Genomic DNA, 26,130 nt, shown 5'->3' on the forward strand with positions numbered 1-26,130 from the left:
TGTATCCCAACACTGAGCTGTAATTTGGAGCAATGTGATGCTTCCCTTCCATTAACCAATTGAAACTGAAGTCAAGTTGAACCTTTAACTCATCCTCTTCCAAAGATCTTTCTACTTCAAAGCTTTGGCCAAAACTCTCTTTCCATGAATTGGTCTCTGGATTCTAGAGTTCCAAATCATCTGGAACTATGCTTGCAAAATGAAAGCAGAGCATTAGGAATTCTCTGTTGTTTACCACGTCTTTCGGTTCCTACAGTTCTTTTATTGTCCATTTATAGTCTTCTATAGTCCATTTCTCATGTATATTGGTACAGTACAGCACAAAAATGAATATTGATGCCATTATAAGTAAGGATGGACCAAATGGTCTCTCTCATGGAAAGAGCAGGAGGGTTGCATTTGGCCCCTGGGTCTGAGATTGTCCACGTCTGGTTAATAATCACCAGTTCTTGTTTATTGTTTTAGTCTTTTGTAGTCTTGTACACCTCCTTCTGGCAACTCCTGCAGCCAAGCTGGTGCCAAACATATTGTTCTGCTTTCCTCTGCACTACATCAGTGAGGCGGAGAGAAAGGTCTTGTCATCTGGGCAGCCCAGGACCTCCATACACACTGCCTAGGCTTACACACCTTGAAAGGTCACTTAGCTGCTGCTAACGCATCAGTTTAACTTCACCCCCAGAGGTGCACTCCATTGTCTCTCAAGACAGTATAATTCTGTAGTTAGAAATTGTAATTTTTTATTATTAATAAAGAAAAGAATGGGTTTAACATGTACAAAACCCTTCAGGAAAGTTGTGCTACTCTTAAATAAACTGTTTCTGTTTCTTATTAAATTCGTCATGTTTTACATGAGTGGAAATCTCATTTTTTTTAAAAAAAAATGTTTAGATTTGACTTCCTTGATAAGAAATATTTTAAATTGCACACCACATCAAAAGTCTTTGGACCGAAGAGCGACTTCATACCTTCCAACATGTCCCCACAGAAAACAAGGATTTGCGTTTTCTGGGATGTGCTCCTGTGCGAGTCACATGACCCATGCAAGATCATGGCCCAAAGCCCACATGTCTTTTGGGGCCATGGCACCCAAAATACATGTTTTGGGGGACTGTGCTCTCGAGAGCACAGTCCCCAAAACAGGATGGCCCCATTTAATCAGGGCAGTTAAGGAGCATGCAGTTTATACATTTGTTCTATTTGGGAATCAATTTACTGTATGTAGAATTGACTTCTGAATGTGCGATAATTGTCTGCAACTTGCAAAACTATGTGTTGTTTTTAAAATGTTCCTTTTATACAGATGCTTCTAATTTTCTGACCCGATGTTACATTTTGTTCTTTGGTGAGGAAGTCAGTGAGCTTTACAGTTTCTTCTCTCCCTCCTCCCCCATTAGCGATAGAACCTTTCCCATTAATCCTATAAGCCCTGATAACCATGGGTGTTCCTTCCTCTATATCTTAATTTTGACTTTTTCTCAGCTGTTGTTTAAAGAATTCCAGTGGATTACAGGCTCCTTTAAGCTTAAGAAGGCCAAGGGGGCACAAATTATTTTGGCAAGGTTGAATTTTAGCATAGTTCCGTCATTTTAACTATTTATTGACTTTAAAGGCATTGGAATTTGCAGAAGCTGCTCAGTTAGGGTTTCTTATGTGTTTGCCTGTTGTATTTTGGAAGTAGCAATCTTCCAGACTAGTTATTTTCTTGTCTTTGCTGCAAAGAATAATCTACTTTAAAATATTTTTAGTTTATGATTAACTCTGCCCTAGTTGTCATTTTAACCCACTTTAGTATTTAAAGCCCCAGAACTAAGCATATACTTTACTGGAGCATCTAGTTAGCTTATTTATTTGGAGTATGTAGCTTGTCAGTTAGAAAGGCTTGCAGGCTACTGTATTGTAAAGGCTCGAGGTTGATAATGGCATTCTTGTTATGCTACCAAATCAGCTTCAAATATAGACATCTCCCAATGGACCTGGACCCACAAGGTGCCCACTCTGAGGAAACTATGGAGGGTGGCAAGCCTTTTCAGCTGTGACACTCCACATGGAGAATTCTTTCCCTAACGAGATCCGTTTGGTGCCCTCATGAACATATTATTGGCAGCAGGTTAAAATCTGTGTGGCAGGTTGTGGGCACAGCAGGAATAATACACATTTAAACAATGGTCTTAGGTGAAAACACACCACAATGTTGATTATAGAGCAGTTAAGCAGGGTTGGCATGGCAGTAGGGCAAGGAAGAGATCATCATTCCACTCAGTGCTTGCTGTTGAAATGGAATTCTGCCTGAAGGTTGGAAAACACCCAAGGTGCTTGGGGAATTGATCTGTGACAGACCAATGAGTGGTGCAGATCAAACATCCACGATCGTCCTGTGCAACCATGAGAGGTGTTTAGGCAAGGCCAGGCCCCATCCGGTTAGGGTTGTGCCTTGACCTTATCCTCCCTCAGATCCCTTAAGCCTCCCTGTTATGTACTGAGTTGAATAGGATCCAAAATGCAGCAGTCTGATTGGTCCTAGAACAATAGGATTCAGAATGCAACAGTCTGATTGGTCCTAGAACAATGCAGCAGTACGATTGGTCCGCAGGAGCCACCCAATCCAGCTCCAGGTGGAAGTGAATACACAACCTGATTGTCCTACAGGAGAATCCCGGAATTAGCCAATCACATGGGGCCCATTGTGTAAAGAATGTATATAAAGCAGATATTTTGGGGGAACTTTCATTTCTCCTCACCACTATGAGCTGAATAAAGAGCATGAAATCCACTCTCGACTCCGAGTACTCCTACTGCTCAATGCCATTTCCACACAGTATTGTGACAAAATATTAAGCTCGCTTAACAGAGTGATACACTCATTGAAGGAAAAGGGTGGGTGGGAAACCTCCCAACTCAGAGCCAATTGAGGTTGGGAGTTAAAATTATTTTCCAGCCTGGTTAACTGGTGGTCCAGCTAATAAACTGAATGCATCTTAACACTGCTTTAGAGGCACAGTTTTGGGCAGCTCTCTAGGGTGAGTTTGAAATTTGCTTTTCCATGCATCCTTGTAGTCCCAAGCTGGTTGGTTACTGGGCTTCAGAAACCTGATGAGAAATAGATCACAGGTAGAAGGACTATTGTGTCAAATTTCAATAGGAAAAGCTCTAAAAGCAAAATGCTGCCTACTGAGAAGGAACAGGCACAGCGCTGCTTCTGTGCTTCCTAGAGGCATCTGGTTCACCAAAAAGGGAATGTGCATTTATCTGATCTGTTGGGGACTCTTCTTATATCCTTCTGGGTACTTCTGCACTTCAGTGTGATTGGAACTTGCCTTAAAAATCAAATATAGCTTGTCATACCCACATCATGCATTTAAAGCACTCTTACGGCACTTCAACAATCAGAGAATTCTGGGAACAGCAGCTTGTTAAGGGTGCTGTGAATTGTAACTCTATGAGGTGGGTCTCCTATCAACCCTCAGCATCCCCAAAAGCCTAAAGCCCCCAGGATTCTTTGTGGGATACCATGGTTGTGAAAGCAGCATATGTATGGTGCAGACACAACCATTTCCTTGTTTTCCCTTTCCCACATGGTTAAGCATACTGTTTCCCAGAAGCCCTTTCCCTGCCTCACCAGGTCACTGTTTCTTTTACAGCCAAAAGTGGTGAACAGAGACAAAAATCCAGTGTTCTTGTGTGACATCAAGCTATCAGAGAGATTTCTTTCTCTAATTATGTCCATAGCAATAAAAAAACAGTATTCTGTGATTTTGTTGGTTGGCTGTACATCAAGGGGAGTGCCCTGGCCATTGAGACAATCCTGTTTTAACAAGCAAAGCATTTCCCTTAATTCGACAAAAGAAAGCCAACATGCAGGATAGCTGCCATCTCCAATTTTGTCTCTAGAGAAAGAACTAATATTCCAGTTGGCCCACACTCTTCTGGAGTTGCTGAGCAAGATAAGCTGATCCTCAAGCAATGCTTGCCCTTTAGACTGGCATTTGTCAAGTTAGTGCCATTTCATTTTCCAGCTGTATCAACTCCCCATCTGCTCATACACCTCTTGTCCACAGAATAAACATCACTGTCAAGGTAAATACAACCTGCCAACCCTCCTCTTTGAAAGGTATCTGATCTATTCCTTTTCCATTCACTTTTGAGCCACATTGACCCCTGCGTGAGCTGGCTTTCCGTCTTGCACAGCTACACCTCAAGCCAGACTGCCAATCCTAATCAATACCTGCATGTAGGTAGATAAATCTCACCTTCTAACAGCTATTATTGAATTGTTTTGGTTGTAGCAGCTAAGGCCCACTCTCTACTCAGAGTAGACACACCCATAAATTAATTCCAGTGGGTCTGCTCTGAGCAAGAGTTATTTGGATGCAGCCGGTTATTTATTTATACATAATGTTATAGAATTTTCTGACTGCTTACACTTACTGCTTATTATATTGTATTGTATGAATTATTCCATTTATACCCCACCATTCCTCCAAGGAGCTCAAGGTAGTGTGCATAGTATTTCCCTCCATTTTATCATCAAAACAAGCCTGTGAGGTAGGTTGATCTGAGAGACTGTGGCTGGCCCAAGGTCATGCAGTGAGTTTCATGACTGGGTGGAGTCTACAACCTTGGTCTCCTACGTTCAAGGCTAACACTCCCCAGCAGGCAAGAGTTCAAATCCAAAGTTAGCAGCTATTAAGTCCAAAGTGCCAGAGACAGAAGAAATATATTTCTAATTTATTTATTGGGGGACTGGGGGACTTAGAGATTATATCATAGCAGCGTACAACAACAAAAATACAATAAATAAAACAGATGAAAACAAAATTTCCAAAAGAAATGTGATACTGCCTATAAGTTCACTCAACTTTCTCTGAAGATCTGTAGAAATAGGATAATTTTAGCACCCGACAAAACATGTACAATATCAGTGCCTGTCTAGCTTCAATGGGCAATGTGTTCCACAAGACAGGGTTTTAGATTAGGTAATCTAAAAACTAGGAGGCAAGGCAAAATGGTTCCAGAAGGTAGCAGTCCAGAAGCAAAATACCATACAGGATTCTCTAGAGTAGCTTTCACCAGCCAGGTGCCCTGCCAGATGTTTTGGACTAAAATTCACATCAGCTCCAGCCATCAACAGCTGGAGGACACCAGGTTGCCAAAGGTTGCTCTAGAGTTGTAAGTCTGACATAGCAGTTATGTAAGTGTGTCATAATGGCTCTCCAGAGATTGTAGTCATCCCAGGTGTGCTAATAAGATACAGTACATTTCCCCAGGCAATTATCTGGGTGCTTCTGCAGAACAGCAGAGGTTATTTCCCTCTGCCTGGCTGCTGCCCTGCCATAGTGCAGAATAAGGACCCTAGTGCCTGCTGCTTGATTCCTTGGGATGAGGCTCTTCCAACCTTACAGGAATTCTTCCTGAGCAATCTGAAGTGTTTTGAGGTATTGAGTCTGAAAATCAGTTGTAGAATGATAATTTATTTCAACAGATGTGATCAGAGGGAGGGAGAAAACACAGCTCCAGGTAGCAATCTGTATCAATTCACAGTGTCCCAGAATTGGATTGGCTTCTCCAAGTGTAATTTGTATCCACATCAAAGAGCTTGGACATTAAGTTACTTCTTGAGGTAGTGTACATTTTGTCCTTGTAATGTTCCTTCATGAGTTGAGCCAATCGACCATCTGCTGTAGAATTGTTTCTTAAAATAAAGCCCCTGCTGGGTAGACACCAAACCTTTTATCCTCAGAAAGAATGTGAAGCTCATGAAACACCTCCTCCTTGAATATTTTTGTTTACATTTTCTTAATGAGGGAACAAGCCCAGAACAGGGACTCATTCAGAGATGTGATGTGCAAACTCTTCTGAATTCAATTAACCGTTCAAAGCAACAATTGATTGGAAGAGCCCAACCATTAGGCAGAATGAGGCAGCTGCCTCAAGCAACAGCGACGGGGGTTACACAGCAGAGGCAAGTTGCTGGAGGGTCACAGGTGTTTGCCATACAGCCAACCCTGCACTTCCTCAGCTACCCTGCTGCCTTCAAGGTTGGTGGAGGATACCACACCTGGCATAAGTGTTGGCATACAATTCAACTGCAAGTCTGGTTAGCTGCTGAACATGGAAACATCAGCTGTGTTCTGAAGTGTTAAGCCCAGTGTGTGTAGTGGGAGCACCATTTGGTCTCCATTGCAGGCAGCAAAGTCTTGGTCTGGTACAGAAAGAAGGCAAAGGAAATAGCAGACAGTGCTAATATGGGTGTACCCCAGTTGTTTAAAAAGAAATTACAATACTTGCTATAACTGTTTGGCAGAACATTGGTCTGACAATTACATCTTGCTTACCTTTACGACTATGGTATTTTTGCCCTAGGTGAAATCTCCTTACATGTATGAGCAGATAAAGAGGACAATTTTAGCACACATTGTAATACATGTGAGGAGTGGTAATATCCTGACTACCCACCAGCAAAATGCAGATGACCAAGGGGTCCCTAAAACAGTTTGATTATGTATCTTTTCATATTACAAATATTTTTGTTCCACGCTCCAGTCATTTTTCTAGGCTGGTTACAACTACTAAGTGTTCCAAACAGGGTTATGAAATACTCAGAACATCCCAGCTATAAAGCACTATCAGTGACAATTTAAAGAATAATTTTGTCCTGATAACACTGGATTTAATAAGTTCTTTAGGTGTAAACGAAGGCCCAGAGAAAACGTAGACTTACATTGTATGGTCCTTTTTAAAAAAGCATACAAATTATCCATTCAATTCCAATGAACCTGCAATATGATAGTTCGTTTTATGATTGTATTTGCAATGGCGTTTACATGCCACCTGCAGTGAAGATGCCCTTTTAGAACATGGGGAAAAGGCACACCCATTAATCTAAATGCATTGAAAATGTTAGTACTAAAGGAGAGATGAGACTAGATTATTGTATAAAGTTGATTTCTTGGAAAGGAAGAGATTCCTGTGGAGACATAAATATATGCTACACAACAACACATTGAATAATGGAATGCTGGTGATAAACTGCTTGTGTCCACATTGAAATAGTTGTCTCTGCTACCTACAAAGATTTTACATTGCAGAGTTAACATTTCAGCTCACAGAATGAAAAACTAACACAACAGATGAAGACAAATGAACTGATTAAAGTCACAGCTGCCTCCAGTAGGTAAGAAAACAGGCAAATATTATCCTGCCGTTTCAGAAGATACTACTTTAGAGCTTCTCTGATTGTGACATTTATTTTAAAATCACTTTTTTAAAGACACAAAATGAGCTATACTATGCATGTTGATTCAGTATTCCCAATGTTTCAAATTGGTTACTATATCAAATTTCCAATTTTTGACATTTAAACCAAGAATATAACAGGTACAGAAATTCCAGGTTTGGCACATTCAGCATTCCCACCCACCCCAGAAGATGTTTTAACCTTACTGACAAAATATTAACAAAAAACAGGATCATGCATGCAACCCACTGACATCAGGTAAGGGAAAAAAGGCTATGGAGGCAACATATACCAATTTAGGCTATTGAAATACCTATCCCATTACCATCTGTTGTGACTTGCAGCAGCCAGCTATTTCATCACCTGATACCTGATCTCTTAGCCCAGATGTGAAGAATCTGTAGACTAGGAATGGAGGAGAAATCCAATTCAGTTTCCATTTGAAAGCAAACTTAGTGAATTTGCACTTAGCAAAACAGCACACAAACCTGAATGTCACCATCCTTCAAAAGTTGTACTTATCTGACTCTTGTAAGAAATAATAATAATCTGAATTTTGCAATGCAATTCTCCAGCCAGGTACAAGAATGCATATACTTGGGCAACATGCAAATAGTAATCCACATATTAGAGAAAATAATCTACAAAAAATGCATTATATTAGTGGGAAATGCTTTGCAAAAATGTGTATATTAGGAAAAGATGCATACAAAAATGTGTGTACTAAGATACATTTGCACTAAAATGCTAATGAATTTCCAGGATGACTTAAAAAAAAGAAAAGAAAACTGATGTGTACATTTGGAAAACCAGGTTTAAGATTTGGAAAAATTAGGAATTGAGAGAAACTGAAATTGACAGATTCATCCATCGCTACTGTGGACCTCCAGGTATTCTTGGACTCCAGCTCAGATCAGCCAATTGGTCAGGGATAACTGAACTTGTAGTCCAGCAACATCAGGATGTCTGTAGGTTCTCCACTCTTGCCTTAGCTGGAGATGCTATAAAGTGAACCTTGGAATTTTTGCATGCAAAGCTTTTTCTCTACTACTGAGTTTATGGTTCCCCACTGATGTTTTCAATGAAGCAATGCAGAAAATATACATGAATATCATTTCTGAAGACAAAAATTGTATTTCTGGAGTTGCAAATAAGTCAACAGAATATAACAATATCTTTCTCTGATTCATCTGTAAGAGGAGTTTGATCCACAACTGAGTGGGGAACTTCAATGAGTTGTGCTCATACAAGGTCTGGTTATTCCAAATGATTTGCACTGCCTGCCAATTGCAGGATCTGTTTGAATTCCCTTCAATGCTGAAAAGGGTTCTGAGATCTGAGATTGTGCACAGTCCTCAGCAGATCACTAGACTAAGTCCCAACCTCAACTGGGCAATGAGTTTCCTTATTAAAATCCTTAAGTCTCTAATGCAACAATTTCCTGGGAAGCCACTTGCCATTCCAGATGCAAGACGCTTAATTTGACTGTCAGTTAATCTTTCTAGCTTGCTAGCTCGTGAATTTCTTCATTCTTAATCGTTCTGTGTCATTACGCCAAGAACACTTCTCCATGCTCTATTCTTCTATGAGATTTAAAGACTCAGCATTATGTTCCTAAAGCTTTTATTCCCTAGTTGTGGTAACAATAGTCCAGGTGGCAGCCAGCCTCCTTGTTCTGTTTCTCCATTGTGCAATCAGTACTGCATCCCACAGAAATTGCCATTTCATGCAACGTGACCTCGGTTGACAACCAAAATAATATGATTTCTTTTGGATGTCTTTTTTCATGCCTTCTGCTTATTTTCATGTGCTGGAAATTTACAGAACCACAGATCACCCCTGTGCATATGATAGATGATTCTAAGTCACTATTGATATTGCAAGTTCTCAGGCACTGAAACAACTCTTCTGCTGAAATTCTATCAATCTGTAACACTGAAAGCCAAAGTTTGATGTTGACTACAAGTATGGATGATCTGATAACAAAAATTATAGCAAACTTCTTGAACTTGGGTTACTTATCCTAGACTGCTTTCAGTTAAAGCCAGTAGCCATTGGTTACCATGTGCCTTTCCTATAAGGCAGCGCTGCAGCCTGGGCAGCTATACTGCAGGCCAGGATACAAGCACTGCTACACTGTGAAATGTGTTGATAGGTTTTACTACAGCTAATCATTTAGTGTGTGGGGGGAGCTACTTTCCCATTTAATACCATTACACATTTTCCATGTCATCATGGACCTGGAATAGATTCTTCAAGGGACCCTGATAGGCTTCTGTAGCTCCATTTTAGCTATGCTGCAAAAATGGCTTTATTTACCTGGGCACTGTCTTTAACTACAGTTTCTTTGGGGAAATGTTCTGCATCATTTCTCTATTGCTGCTGGTTATATTCCTATATATTGGGATCCGGGTGGCACTAGTGGGTTAAACCACAGAGCCTAGGGCTTGCCGATCAGAAGGTTGGCGGTTCGAATTCCCGCAACGGGGTGAGCTCCCGTTGCTCGGTTCCTGCTCCTGCCAACCTCGCAGTTTGAAAGCACACAGTGCAAGTAGATAAATAGATACTGCTCTGGCGGGAAGGTAAACGGTGTTTCCGTGTGCTGCTCTGGTTTGCCAGAAGCGGCTTAGTCATGCTGGCCACATGACCCGGAAGCTGTACGCCGGCTCCCTCGGCCACTAAAGTGAGATGAGCACCGCGACCCCAGAGTCATTCACGACTGGACCTAACGGTCAGGAGTTCCTATATTCCTATATATCTTGATGGGTATCATCTCATACATGTTTTCCCTCATTCTCTTAGCCAAGGTGGGGAATCTGCTGAGGGCCACATTCTGTCAGGCTTTATATGTTAGGGGCCTCATGCAGTGAGGCTGATGGTCAGGGGGACCCCCTTTCTCTTTGCCACCAACTTTTATTTCCTCTGTCCTGCTCTCTGCTATCCCTTCTCTCCCCCCTCTCTCTTTCACTCCCTTTCTCACTTCAAATTACTTCAAGACTCTTCGTTGCTTGAGCTTCAACAAACTTAAAAGGGTATCCCTTTAAAAGTCTTAGATCAGTTCAAAGCGCCATGTGTTGAATTGTGCTAATGTGTTTTTAAATATTGTTCCAAGTTGCCTTGAGTACAACTGAAAGGTAACTTTAAACAATAGCCAGTGAGTTGATATTATATGGGTGCTGGACAAACAAGTGGGAAGGGAAAAGAACGTTTATCAGTGAGAGCCAGACAACAGTGTCCAAGGCACTGAGTGACCAGGTCAGCAGCATATAGGTGATGCCTAATTGGTTGGTCATACATTTTAGATTTCTGGATTTATGTATCCAAGTTATGCAATCAACCTTTGTTGCACAAAACAGTTACATAAATGCAATTCTTAGTGTACCTGAACATTTGCCCTTCTTCCTTCCTTCTCTCTTCATCACCTTCCCCTACTCCCATCCCACCCTCTCTCTCACGGATGGCATAAGGCCCATATCTTAAAATGAGTTCAGGTATTACTTGCACTATTTAACAAAATGCATTTTTCAGAATTATTATTTTTTTGTAAACAGATGATTGCCCTGTTTGTGTGTGGCATTTTGAAAACGGAAAAGACGATCAATCATGATAGGTGTAATTAAAGCCTTTTCACAGCAACCAGAGGATCCATTTTTAATCCATTTTTTCAAGGTACTAAAATAGACATGTAAACCTGCTGCATTGCAGTTTTGAGGCTTTGCATTTATCAATATGAAATGACTTCACCTGGGGGGAGAAAAGGAACACAAGGAAACAAACTCCAAAAGCAAGACTGAAAATGCTGGCCTTTCTTCTGCAAGTGTAAAGTTCACCTTTGTTTAGTCTGGGTTTGGATCTGTGGATTTTGACATAATGAGATGTATGAAGAGCTGAGGGTGCGTTCATTCAGGGGTGTTGGGAAGAGAAGATCCACATAAGCAGCTGGCATGTTGTGAGAAATAGGATCAATAAAGCCTTTCTGTGAAGCTACCAGATTGATGAAATAGAGGATCTGGCTGAGAAATGCCAAACAGCTCCATTCAGGGCCCAGGGCACAGATTTCCTATTGCCTTCTTAACCACTGGACAAAGCAGGGAATGGCAACCTGGGAATCATCATAATCTAACCCCACCATGGCGCTGTTGGCTATAAGGCTCCCAGATTACTTCACTGCTGCAGTCTCTGTCACTAAAGGGAGACTACCAGGTTGTCATATTGCATGTGCTAACTGTTCAAGTCAACAGTTAAGTACCTGGCACTGGGAGAACACATTGGAGGATGGAAAGTAACTATCTGCTGGGGTCTGATGCTTGCCGATTAGGTGACAGGAAATGTGAACAAGGGTATTATTTGGAAGGTGGTCTTAGGTTCTTCACCTAATCACTGAAGAAAATATGACAGTCCTTTATGTAATGTGCAGAGGACCACACTTTGCCTTGGTTAGCTTGAAATAACTGCTACTTTTATCTAGAAGAACCACCACTTCCCACTTTGAGAGCTATTGTGGTGTAGTGATTAAGAGCGGTGGACTCATAATCTGGGGAACCGGGTTCGCTTCCCCGCTCCTCCACATGCAGCTGCTGGGTGACCTTGGGCTAGTCACACTTCTCTGAAATCTCTCAGCCTCACTCACCTCACAGAGTGTTTGTTGTGGGGGAGGAAGGGAAAGGAGAATGTTAGCTGCTTTGAGACTCCTTTGGGTAGTGATAAAGCGGGATATCAAATCCAAACTCCTCTTCTTCTCTTCTTTTTGCTTAGAATCATTAATATGGATCAGTAACTTCTCACTTAGTCATATGCAGAAAGGGTGGGTAAATCTACCTTCTTATCATTCATAAACAACCCTGATAGTAAGTACTAAATGGGTGCTGTTGTGCTGCTTATAGCTAATCTATGTTCACTGGGCTGTACACCACTGGGCTGTTAAGGTCAGCACAAAGGCAAAATGAAAACAAGATATTTTTACCAGCAGTTTCTGGACATAGTATGAATTTATTCCATTCCCTAGACTAGTTGGTGGGACACCCATTCCCCCATCCTTGTGTTTCTGATTAGTGTCCTAGCCATCCAATCTTCAGTTGCCCTCATTCTTTCATTCAGGTAATGGGGTCTCTTCCCATTCCAAAACCTGATGTATTGCACTCATTTCCATACTGTCAGTATGGTAAAGAATGCCACCATTTTGTATGCAGAGAGCTTTGTACAGAGTTATTGTTAGTAGCCGGCATGAAGGGAATGTGAAGGGTAAGTTAACTCACAAAGAGTAGGAATTTGTGATTTTTTTTGGGGGGGGGAGAGAACTATTTTCATTTTTGAGAAATGTTTTGCCCGACCCAAATTGCTTTATGTGCCCTTTACAACTGGTGCAATAAATTACAGTTTATCATTACTCACCAAATCCAATTTGTAGTGATAAATCATTACAACGGTTAAGCAGAGGGCATACATGACTTAATCAATCTATATTTTAAAGAAAGCAAATGTGATTTTTATATACAATAATTCAAAGGTGGTGCTCTTGTGTTCACCTTTTAAATTAACCAGGCCAAAGTTTAGTGTGCTGATTGCAAATTAGAAATCATAAATTAAACTGTTCACCATCAGACTAAAGTAAACTAAGGGGTAATTTGCACTGTTCTGTCTTAAAGAGGGAACACATATATTTGCATTCTTCTGCCTGTTGGGAAACCTGAAGAAGTAAGTAGACTTCCATCAATGGACAGGACAGGCAAGAGGGTAGAGGGGCTTGCAGGAGGGACTCAATTACACAAATTAAGGGAAGTGTGCAGAAGAGAGCAACTATGACGATCAAGGGTCTGGAAACCAAGCCTTATGAGGAACAGTTGAGGGAGTTGAGTATGTTTAGTACGGGAAAGAGGAGACTGAGAGGAGATATGATAGCCATCTTCAAATATCTAAAGGGCTGTCACATGGATGATGGAGCAAGCTTGTTTTCTTCTCCTCCAGAGAGTAGGACCTGAACCAATTGTTTCTAGTTATAATAAAGGTGATTCTGACTAAACATTAGGAGATGGTAAGGTGGTAAGAGTTGTTCAACAGTGGAGCAGACTCCCTCAGAAGGCAGTGAACCTTCTTTGGAGGTTTTCAAACAGAGGTTGGATTGCCATCTGTCATGGATGCTTTAGTTGAGATTCCTGCGTTGCCGGGGGATGGAGTAGATGTTCCTCAGGGTCCCTTCCAACTCTACAATTCTATGATTCTATAAAGTGGAACTTTGGCAGATACATTTTTGGCAGAAGAAGAAAAATAAAGAGCTGACCAAGCAATCACTGTAATTTGGCTGAAAGTCTATCCTGAATAGGTCAAGTCATATTTGTAGCTTCTGGGAGAAAGCGATAATCGGAAATCACATTCTAGAAGCGGAATTTTAAATTCTCTGACTAATTACACTCACACAGAAGTGAAAGGAGACTGGAATCTTGAAAGTATTTTGTCATAAGAGACACTTTATCTTAAGATAAAAGCAAGGGCTTCTTTAACAGTAATGCCTAACCATTATGGGATTAAGAAGACAAGCAGTGTGCTGCTGAAATTTTGCTGTACTCTTTCTTTTTGCATTCGTGTCATGTGCAAAGTCTCTTATGAGATGAACTAATACAGCATGAACCACATCAAATACTAGATTTTACAATGTTCTTGGCTCATGTATTTTTTTCCAATTTTAAAACTGGCATTAATAGTTTAGTTTACTGTGTTTGCTGTTCTTAGAGCCATTATTTGAACTAGATGAAGAGACCTGGATTTAAATTAGTGTAGTCATAATCTATCAAGTTACTATTAAAAAACCACAAGCTAGGATTCCTGATATCCTGGTCCTAATAAATTTGGTATTAGACTATGTACTGCTGTTGGTATTTGAGGCTATGGATTTCCTCACAGTGGCCAGCCAGAAGTTTGTGGGAAACCAGCAAGCAGGATTTGAGCACAGGAATACTCTCTAGCAGGGGTGTAGGAAAGGGGGTGGCTCCCCGGGTGCCATCATGGAGGGGGATGACAAATTATCAAGGAACAATTACTGCCCTACTAGGGTGGTTCATAAAAAACTTTTTTCTTAAAATGCCTGCTCCAAAGGTCTTATCTTACCATACTAGGGATTATATAGCTACATATGAAATTCCATGCATATCAGTTAATATCTTGACCCTCCTCCACGAAAATAGCTGTTTACTTGGCCATTTTCCTATGTCGTGAAGGCTGAAATTTCAACAAAGCACGTGCTTTTGCTAGACTCTTTTCGGGCACCTGCTAAAAGCATTCTTCTTTAGGCAAGCATACCTAGATGCTTAGGAAGTTGAAGTAATTTTAATCTTAATATTTTAGCTTTTGTATGTTTTAAAGAAGGATTGTTAATTTTTCTTGATTTTATTGCTGTGTTGTTGTTGTTTGTTTGTTTGTTTTTTGGTAAACCACTTTGCAGGTTTTTAAAAATAAATTTTATTAAATAAATAAACAATAAATATAAATAAAATAACACAAACCAAAACACAATCCATCCTGTAGATTTACGTATCTGTCCATAGTCGCCTACTTGTTATCAGAGGCTCAGAATCCACATTCCTTTGTAAGAAAATATGAAAGACAAAAAAGAATGGGGAGGGGTGATGAAATATACTCAGAGTCGCAAAGTGATTTCATGCTCTTTATTCAGCTCATAGTGGTGAGGAGGAATGAATGAATGTCCCCTTAAAGTATCTGCTTTATATACATTATTTACACAATGGGCTGCACATGATTGGCTAATTCCGGAATTCTACTGTAAGCCAATCAGGTTGTGGATTCACTTCTATCTGGGGCATGATTGGGTGGTTCCTGCCAACCAATCATAGTGCTGCATTGTTCTAGGACCAATCAGACTGCTGCATTCTGAATCCTATTGTTCTAGGACCAATCAGACTGCTGCCTTTTGGATCCCATTCAACTCAGTACATAACAGGTGACAAGAAATTTTCTGCACCGGGTACCACCTGACCTTCCTACGCCTCTGCTCTCCAGTCCTGTGGTTTCCAGCAACTGGTATTCAGAAGCATTACTGCCTCCAGCTGTGGTGGCAGAGCATAGCCATCATGGCTAGTAGCCATCAATAGCCTTCACCTCCATGAATTTGTCTAAATCCTCATTCAGAAATTTCCTTATGCAACTCCTCCTCTCTCGATCAAAGCACACGTGGCTTGGGATTTGGAGTTCCGATGTGCAGAAAACATGACATTTAGAGAGGCTTGCGCTCCCAGCATTTCACACTGTGGATATAAATCACTGGGGCCCAACAACAGCAATGCAATTATTTTCATATTTTAAATCTTTTCCTACATTTACTTTTCAGAACTGGGACCCCAAGGGTCATACAATAAAAAGCTGAGTGTAGTCTGGAGTCTCATCCTTGAATGTATTATAATGCAGAACATGTTTCTCAGAAAGAAGCACTTTATAGAGCCATCCTTTGAAATATGTGCCGTGTTGAAAAAACGTCTCCTTTATTAAAATGGCTCCGTAGTAAAAAGCATGAGTACAGGAGTGCAAGGGACATGACATTCAAGATAATAACCGTAAACTATTCATCAGAACACTAGTAGATCAGAGTATAATATTTTTCAGGTGAGGATGGGGCTGGCAAATGAAGGCTGACCTAATTTCTATTGTAATAAAAATTACAAGAGCAGGCCATTGCAACTTGGGTTCCCAATAAGCCAAATGCCTGACAAAAGCCAAACCACCTGAGAGCATAAAAGGGTGAGGGAATGTTTTGTCAGTCTTAGGAATGGAGAAAATCAAGAGCTGAACTTGATACCCTTGGTCAGTTGCTGAGTGGCTGTTTTCAGAATGAAATTGATGGCAATTTGGGTAGGTTGCAGCAAGTTACTGCTCCATTCACAAAAAAAATACCAACAAAACTCTGATATCCTTTGCGCTGGCAAGTTGATACTCTGCCCCAACACTCCTATACTGCCAAATTCTGCAAAATGATTGATATCTATCTTACCCATGCATTTAGTTTAACATGAAACACCTGCTATGAATTACTGTCTTCTAACTTGTGCCTCCTTTTTGTTCTTTTCAACAGCGGAGGATGCATGTGGAGGGACAATGAGAGGATCCAGTGGCATCGTTTCTAGCCCAAATTTCCCTAATGAATACCACAATAATGCAGAGTGCACGTGGACCATTGTGGCCGAGCCTGGGGACACCATTTCACTCATTTTTACAGATTTTCAGATGGAAGAGAAATACGATTACCTGGAAATAGAAGGTTCTGAGCCGCCAACAATATGGTGAGTGATTCATTGTTGTATATTAACTTCTGCAAAATTGTTGTATATTAACAACTACAAAATTGTAGTTGTTGTTCTCTTTGACATCTGGTGGGAGGCCATTACACAGGGCGGGTGCCACTACCTAGAAGGCCCTCTGCCTGGTTCCCTGTAACTTGGCTTCTCGCAGTGAGGGAACCGCCAGAAGGCCCTCGGTGCTGGACCTCAGTGTCTGGGTAGAACGATGGGGGTGGAGACGCTCCTTCAACATTGTGTTACGAGTTTGTGGGTGCCAGACTTCTATAATCTCTGGATCCAGCTATTGTTAAAAGCTAATCAAGTCAGGCAAGCTTCCTGAACCCGAGTCCAGGAGTTGCCTTGGTGATGTGCCATTAAGAGAATTGAGGATTAAGGGGGCTCTGTGCAAGACGGCAAATGGGTGGGTCTCAAGAAGGACAAAAGCCAGAGTTTTAGAATTGAATTTGGCTGTGGTGTTATCTAGAAGTAAAATATCAAGCTAGAAAGTCAGAGAGGCAGAGCACAGTGTTTGATTTCCATGGCAGCTACAGCAGGTGATGCATTCCTTGGAGATCATATTGGCTTCCCCTGTGCATCCTACCATTTAAGGTGGTAACATCATGTTGCCTTATGGGTGGGCCAGCCATGTCTAGTCTGGTATCCTTTTGTTTTCCTTCAGCAGCTTGTCCTATTTGTGTGCATATGGAGCATTTTGCTCAAATCACCCAAACGAAGTTAAAGCAGAGGGGCAAAATAATTAAGGGTGTGTGAAATTATTTGTTGCAGGGAAGATTCTTACCTTGCCCTCTTTCTTCTTCTTTCTTGCATTAACAAAGCAAAAAAACAACAACAACATTTGCTTTGGTGTTGCAGTTGCAACACAAGAACTCTGGCTGTCGTTATTCCTACTTGATAGGGACACTTTAGGATAGAGACATCCCATTTTTCACATTGCAACTTACCGTATTTTTCCGTCTATAAGACACCCCCATGTATAAGGCGACCCCTATTTTTTCGAGTCCAAAATTAAGAAATGAAATTTTAAACTTTCTGTGTATAAGACGACCTCCAATTTTAGCCTTTAAAAATTTGGGGGGAAATATAGTCTTATACATGGGGAAATATGGTATTTTTACTGTTCTCAATATTGTATTTTTACATTGTTGCAACCTACTCTGGAACCTTACGGTGAAGGGAGAGTAAGAAATCACATAACAAATAAAGCTGCCAGCAGCCAACTCTGCTGCTGCTGTATTACAGAAGTTGCCAGTAAAGGCACACACATACTGCAATTGTAAGCCCCTTCATTTCCCAAGTGGTTTTGTGGGTTGAATCGTGACTCCTGAAACAGGTATCTGACAAATTTCAGCCCACCTCTCATCATGCAGAACTGCAACATGTTCTTGACCAAAGCTAATGTTTTCTGGGGTGCTTTTAACCAAGGAAAAAGACTTGTGTTGATTTGATCACGTACCTCCTCTATCACATCTTATTTGACCCTAAAAATGGTCAGTTACTCAAATACAACTCAGTGCACATTTTCTGTATGTGTGTGTTCAGCAATCCTGGGTTGTGGTGTTTGGGGTGAACTGTTTTTATTACCATCAATCTAATGTATTACAGGATGCAAAACACCTCCATATGCTTGGCAAAATAACAAAACAAAAACAAAGCAACACCCCAACAGATTTCTAAAACTTGATTATCAGACAACTGCTAATGAGATTGACTTTCTCAGTACTCTCTTATGCTGATCCAATGGAGCAAACAAGAATCACTTAAAATAAAAGATGCTAAGACTAGCTTTTTGGACACCAAAGGGAAGTGGTAGGGCAGAATCTGGTATCTTCCTCAACCACCCAAATAGCCAATCACATTTTAAAGAAGGGATGGGGAACCTCAGGCCTTCAGGCTAAAGGTGACCCCCCCCCCCGGCCTATGTAGTTAGGGGAACCATGGTATTTTCCTCAGGATATGTGTCTCCCAACCCACACAAATCTTACTGTCCCTGCTCGATACTCTAAGTGTTTTTGCCTGGCTAGAATGTGTCACTGATTTATGATGGTGCCTCTTGTTAGCAAGGACAGAGGATGGTGGAGGTGTGTGCATATACTTTTTATGGCTAGAATGTAATTACTGTAAAAAGAGTCACATCTGTTGCTTCTGGTCTTGCCCACCAAAGCATGATGTAGCCCCCCAAAAGGATGTCCAGGAAGAAATGGGGCCCTTGAGGTGAAAGAAGTTTTCACATCCTTGGTGTGCAGCTTACTTTGTGTGTTCATGGTCTGAGGGTTTCTCAGAATGAGAATTGTTTTGTAATGCCGAAATTCATGTGAGCAGTTTCTTAAAATGCTGCTATCGGAGCCCTTACTGTTTGCATCAGAGGCACATTTTACAGACAGGAGATAAAATTAGACACCTACAAGTTCAGAAATATATTTGCCTATATTTAGAAACATGTATGTATTGCTGATCAGTTTAGATTACCGAAACGGTGTGCAAATGATAATACTGTACGATGAATAATAAAAACAGAAAGCAATACAATAAAATGCAGTCGTACTGCACATTGTCTAATCTCCACAGTGAGAAAGCAAGTGCACTAAACAATGTCAGCAATCCGGGGAATGCTTGGGTGAACAGGAAAGTCTTTAGCATATGCCAAAAACACAAAGCAGAGGGCAATGTACCGTATTTCTAAAAGGAGGCCACTCAACATGGCAGATGCTTCTACACTGAAAATGTACAATTTGTACTCAGCTATTGTATAGTTCAAGGTTGGATTCTTTTTCTTTTCCTTGCAGTGCTAAGTACTTAGGGCAGATCTTAATTATGTCATTAACTCTAAAAGCACAATTAGATTGTCTCAGTTCTGTGTCGAACGTCTTCTCCAACTTGCCCCATGTGAGATGGTTGACAAAGGGCTATGCCAGTCTTCTGTGTTGTTGTTTTAAGGGATTTGTTTTTAAGATGAAATAATTCTATCTTACACTCTGTGGCACATATATTACCCAGCTGTGGTAAACATTGGTTTCGCTTCTCAAACAGGGAATATCAATTATGATTGATTACTCACCTGTGCTGTGTTTCTCAATCTTGTGCTGGATTGCCTCCAGGAGTTGCAGAGGGGTTTCAATGTACCACTAGTTTTTCAGGGTGCTACATACAGAGTGGGATTTTACTAAATAATACATTTGAAAAATAACTCAGAGGGAAACATAGGTTGAGGAGTGAGTCCATTGTCTCAGTGGCTGAGTACATTTTTTAAAACATGTCGTAAGTAGCCAATCCAGCACATTTAGTTATTCCTAATGACAATAGTAATATAAAAATAGTTCCATATCTCTGCTACAAAAACCTCCAGGAATAATGAAAATTCATGTTAGTTTTAGTAGGAAAAAATGTCCTTGGCTACACTATGAGTTATGTTCACTAGTTAGAGTTGCTATTGTCATTGGTGCTAAGACAGTTACTTACAGCACAGCCACTTTAAAATATAACTTTTTCTGATTTTTTTCTTTTCTTTTCCCCATACATAAAAAGGCCACTTTGTAGAATTTTCTTCAAAAATGATCCAACATTCTTTTGTGGCAGTCACCCCCTGCCCAATGCCCTGAAATGACATTGGGGACTCAGCTAGATTGGTAAAGAAAAAGCATTTTATATGTGTTGTATATGCGATACAACACTGTGACACCAGATGGCGCTGTAGAGTCCCATCTTTCCCTACCAGATTTCCTTGTATGAGTTTACAATGCATTTAACTGAAACAATTCATTGGTGTGTCTAGATCCAGCCTGGGCATTATTCAACTATGTTAAGAGTAGACGTACAGAAAATAACGGACCTAACTTAGTTATGTTCATTAATTTCAGTGGGTCAGCTCTGAGTAAAACATGGTTGAATCCTTGCCATGATGGCTATGTTTTATCTCCACTGAGAGAGGCAGTGTACCTCTGAATAACTGTTGTTGGAAATCAAAAGTGCAGAGAGTGATATTGCATTCATACCCTGCTTGCAGGCTTTTCACAGGTTGGCTGCTGTGACTAGATGGGCCATTCATCTGATCCAAGAGACTCTTCTTTTGTTCATATGCAGTGTGGAAGATGCAAAATGGTGGCACGGGGTTTCTGCTGTTAACTTCCAATAGCTGCAAAACATAATTTGTGTGTGTGTAAGAAGTCTTGGTACAGCCTCTGCTAATATTTAGCCCCACTCCCAAGAAACTGTTGTAGGGGGGGGGTTGCCTTCAGGTGAAATCTGGTGCAATAGTCCCTCCTTCTCTTCCCAGAAACACGATGCAGAATGTTGAGACGCTATCTGCACACAGCTCTGCATCAAAACACATTTCTTGAACTTTTCAAATTACGACACAAAATCTATGCAAGAAAGGGGCAGACCTGTAGTTCAGTGGTATAGCCCATACGATGTTAGAATTCCTGCATCATGATTGCAGTCATGGGATTTTTGTCTTTCACATGACGGTGTATGTTTTGACTCCACAGAGTGGGAAGTGACGGAGACAGGATGTTTGTGTTACTGTGTTCCATGAAGTGGGACTATTGTCCTTTGTTCTTTTTTCTCTTTGCTGTCTGATGCTACAGAGAGAGGGAGCCATGTTGCAGTGCTCCGTGTGTGTTTATATGTAAATAAAGTAGATTAGCCAAAATGCTGAGTTGCTGAGGTCAAACTCTGCGGATCCCTAAGTGTGCCGGTGTTGGATGGCATTGGTCGCTGTGATGTTCGGGCAGAAGAAAGCTTTTGAAGCTCCTGGACGATAGACCAGAAGGGAGAGAACATGCCAGTCGGGCATGTGTCTCTGCCAGGGTCCTACTTGAGTGTAGGCTGAACTCCTGACATACATATGGTCCCAGGTTAAACCTATTGCATCTCTAGTTTCAAAAGAATCTGAACTTGAAAGGCTGGGAAAGGCTGTTGACTGAGTCCTTGGAGAGCCATTGTCAGTGAGTGGGCTGGGCCAGAAAAACTAACAGTTCCACTTTTTTTGTTCTTACCTATCACACCTCTCAATGACTTTCAGGTGAATTTTTCCTACTGGAAAGTATTATATTTTGAGGTGATATCAACACTCTATCTGTAGTGCTTGATCTATAACTGTGCCACTCATTGCAAGACATCACTTGAATTTTCAGTCATTTAGCAGTGAACCTCCCCTTGTGAATTGGCTTGACATTTTTTCTCTAATAAGTAACCTGAAGACCCAACATTGTAAGAGCGAGTAAATTCACTGGAATCGTTCCAATGTAGATATAGATCATAGATGTTACAGCCATTGTACAGCTCAAGGTATTTTAAACTGTTTCAGTTTTAATGAGTGTGTACATCAATAATAATTTCTGCTACCACTTAAGTGAGTTAATTAGCAGCAATGAAAAGATTCAGATTTATCAGTGGTTGTTCATGCTGCTAAATTGCTTAGACCTATCAGTAGTTTAATTCTTTTAATACTAGAATCCATTCCTGCCATTAATGGGATAACACAAATAACATAAAAACAATATTAATCAGTCAGATTACTAAATCTTCATTTGCCTTTCCTACAACAATTCTGTATAGTTAATCTGACACTTGGAAAAAAAAAGACCTAGTCTTTGTTTTGCTCATTTCCCCACCCCCCTCAGATGGAAGAAGATTTATGTTTAAATAACAGAATAAACATACAAAGATGGAAATGCTTCTATTACCAAAGTGCAAACTATAATATAAAAGTAAAGAATTAAAATGCTAATTTAATAATTGCTAATTTCAAAGAGCAGATTGAAGAAGCATTCTTCCCCAAGCTTGTCACTCATATTGTGGAATTAGACTGATGTGCTTGGTTATGCCAAAGCACCTCTCCATATGCCAGGGAAAAATAGATTGACAAAACTTAATTAGCAGAGATTTGTTAATTAGATTCACCATGTTAATACTTTTTATCCCTTTATAATAGTATGGAGGTTCATCTCCTAATAGCTATGGTGATTATATATGCACAGGATACTCTATATCAAAGGTTAAAGCCAAAATTCTCATATGTTATTTCACTTTAAGAGACTGGTCTAATTAAAAAACAAGTAATAAGGTTATAGAGTTTTGTCCAGACAATAATAGCTTTGAGCTTCTGTCTTAAACTTCATTTACATATTGCATATTCTGACTTAAAATAGTGGTGTTAGTTAAATATATATATATATATATATATATATAGTCAACTAAGGAAGAAATTTCTTGAACAATAGAGATCAAAGATAATACTAAATCCAGCATAATGCCAGCCATGCGTAAATATTTGCACTTTGTTCATTGTCAGTGTTCGTGACTATTCTCCTGGCAAACCTTTTTCTTCTTCTTTTTTTTTGGAATTACGTTCAGAATATTATCATGGGGAGCTGGTCACGTGAGGAGTTCTTGTAAATGAACAATATGATTTTTGCACAGTATAATTGAACCCACTTCATGGGTTTTGTGAAGTGTTTTCAACATCATCATGAGAAACCACTCTTACAATTGTATCACCATGCTTGTCTTTTGAGCCAATATAAAATAAATAAATAAGTTCACCACCATAACTAACTGCATGTGAAAATGCCTTAAAGTAGGATTAGCCCACCATTATTTTACTGACCTGACCAGCTGAAACATTTTTGTCAGTTAGCCGGCCTGAAAAGCCATTAAACTCAAGATTCTGCTAGGCCCTGCCTAGAACCCTTAAGGTCCTGTCTCGGTTCCTCACACACCCTTACGCAGCCCCCATGCACAAGATTTCCCTTGAACAAGCTGATAATGTCACTTTGGTTTTTTCCGTGGCCCTGTTTTGTCTGCAATCCTGCTGGCACTCTCCAACTTGTGCTCACTATTAGAAAGTGTGGTCAATTAATAGAGCATGAAGATGCTATGCTGTTCTTATATGTCATTTGTGTTTGGCTTATAAGCTGGGGTAGATGGAAGGACCTTAGTTCATTGGTAGAGCTTCTGCTTTGCATGCACAACGCCCCAAGTTCAATTCCTTGTTTCTACAGATAGCAAACACAAAGGGGGGGGGACTTTAACTTTTTACTCTTTGGCCTAAAAATAATAATAAAAAAAATTCTTCCTCTGAAATTGCTGTTAGCATTAGGAAGAAGTCTCCCATTGGCACCAGTGCCATATCTTGTAGAAATTTACTATAAATTTCAGTTTTCAGTTGAAACTAACTTAGCCATTGGGGGAGAAGAAGAGGAGTTTGGATTTGATATCTCGCTTTATCACTACCCGAAGGAGTCTCAAAGCAGCTAACAATCTCCTTTCCCTTCCTCCCCCACAACAAACACTCTGTGAGGTGAGTGAGGCTGAGACTTCAGAGAAGTGTGACTAGCCCAAGGTCACCCAGCAGCTGCATGTGGAGGAGCAAAGACGCAAACCTGGTTCACCAAATTATGAGTCCACCCCTCTTAACCACTACACTACACTGGCAGCAGTTGCAAGACCATGCCCACAGAGCCCTAGCCATTTGGGGATGAGGTGTGCAATGGAGAAATGCTATCAAGACAAATGGCATGGGGATTGAATGATTGCAACTTTATTGATTACAATAATCAATATTTATCAACAATCTTATAATAATTAGCAATAGTAATAGTAATTAACATATTTATTAATGTTAATAATAGTCAACATGCAGCCAGTATATATGCCCCTATTGTGCCCCTTATTAGGTAGATTGAACTTGAATTTTGCAGGCTTTTCCCAACGTCCCACATCAGATGGAGCAGCCTCTTCATTCGTCGGCCAGTTGACAGCATCCACCCCCTACGTTGCCCAGTGCCACACTGGGCCAAAACACCACCTCTCACTTGAAATCTGCATTTATTGGGCTATATGTGTGCCAGATTTCTACTGGAAGTGCACTTTGAAGGAATCACAGAGCGTTTCTCTCTCTGCCTAAATGCAAATATTGGCTAGTCACAATTCCAGCTGGCATATATTTTGTGGTTTTTTGTGTTGTCCTTGGCATATTCTACTAAGTTCCAAAGTGTGGCTTAGGGCAGCTGCAGCTTTGATTGCTTACTTGCTGGTGCACCCAACAGTAGTTGATCCAATCCCATTATAAACATATGAAATTAAGATACTAGTAATGTTTAGCGTCTTGCAAAACTAGACAGACAGCTCCCGACCAATCTAACTTAATTACATTGTCTGGGGAGCCGTTCCCAGAATAGATGCAGCTGTTGCATTTTTTTCCCCTACAGAGAGATAATTATAATTAAGGGCAACTTTCTTAATAAGATGATAGAATCATAGTTCTGATGCAGGCATGAGAATAAAAACAAACGTCAACCCCTACAGAAGCATGACAAGGAATGATCACAGCAGCTACAGTACAAAGTTTAAATATAATGGGTGGGGGAAAGGAATTCAGCTTTTCATATACATATCCAAGGTCAGGAAGCTTAAAGGACTTAGGGCTCCTTCAGATGCCCTGTTTATTGAGCATTTGTCCTGATTTACTTGCTTAAAGGTTATGCCATGGTTAGATTATATATGGTCTTCATTCAGCACCAGGCTTTCTTACTTATTTTGCAGGGAGGTTATATGACAATAAAAATTCATTCAGATTTGTTTGGTGGGGTATTTGTGCGTCTTACTGTTAATAATTATTCATTCTACACTTTCCAATGCATTTCCAATCCACTTTCCTAATTACAAAAAAAAAAAAAAATTCTTTGAAGGGAATTTGTTGTGCTGGGGTGACAGAGCACTTTAATTCACTCTAATTGCAAAAACCTAAATTTCCTGATATCCATGATTAGTAGGCAAAAGCATTATTATTTAAAATGGACTATCATTCAACAGAATCATTTCAAGCACAAAGAGTTCATAAATACTACATAGAAACAAACACATATGGTCAGCAATCTGGTTACAGAGGTTTTTGTTTGTTATTGAGGGAAAAGGAATCCCTGATTCCTGTTCATTTCTTTGAAACTTTGTCTAGAAATGTGGCAGCATAAATTAACAAGAGAGGCTGGTTATAGTCCTGCTTGCCTCCTTCCAATGATCCTATCCTAGGGATAACTGAATCGTCCAAGCACTTAGACTGCAAACCTACAGCAGAATTATCCCAGGCTCAGCTGAGTCTGTTCTTTGCAAATTTGCTCTGGGCTTCTCTCATTCACATCAGGATGCATATTCAGACTAGTGCCATCATTCAGAAACATGGGGTGGGCTGCTCTGAGGCAAGTATTTTTTACTCTCACATGGTAAACCTTTTGGTGTGCAAGAGTGAAGCTTATCACAGAAAACTTAATCTGGAAATTTAAAAATGCAGCTATTAGGAGAAGTTGGAGAAACAGTTTTATGGAATCCAGACTTCAAATCAGTAATATTTCATTGTCTCAACACCACTGCCATTTCACAGATAAGGAATTGGGATTTAGAGTAAGTTGACTAGCCAGCTACATTGACTGGGCATATATCTGACCTGCCATCTCCTAAGTCCAGGTGGATACAACATATAGCACTGTAATGGATGATACTTCTAATCACTGCTTGCTGTTGGAGCTATTTCATATTTTGAATAGATAGATAGATAATATTAGCTGCAGGTATTTTTCTGCTGTTAATAATGTCTCA

The 26,130-nt window shown here is 40.3% G+C and overlaps 1 protein-coding gene across 4 annotated transcripts in view; it reads left to right on the forward strand.

The window, feature by feature from the left end:
• Positions 1 to 26,130, forward strand: part of CSMD3 (CUB and Sushi multiple domains 3) — a 594,298-nt gene that overhangs the window by 174,359 nt on the left and 393,809 nt on the right. For all 4 annotated transcript variants that reach the window (XM_053395420.1, XM_053395417.1, XM_053395418.1 and 1 more), the window contains exon 5: positions 16,311 to 16,518. In XM_053395420.1, coding sequence (XP_053251395.1) covers positions 16,311 to 16,518 — 208 coding nt within the window. The remainder of the gene's footprint in view (positions 1 to 16,310; positions 16,519 to 26,130) is intronic.

Source organism: Podarcis raffonei, chromosome 7, assembly GCF_027172205.1.
Source record: "Podarcis raffonei isolate rPodRaf1 chromosome 7, rPodRaf1.pri, whole genome shotgun sequence".
NCBI classification, from domain to species: Eukaryota; Metazoa; Chordata; class Lepidosauria; order Squamata; family Lacertidae; genus Podarcis; species Podarcis raffonei.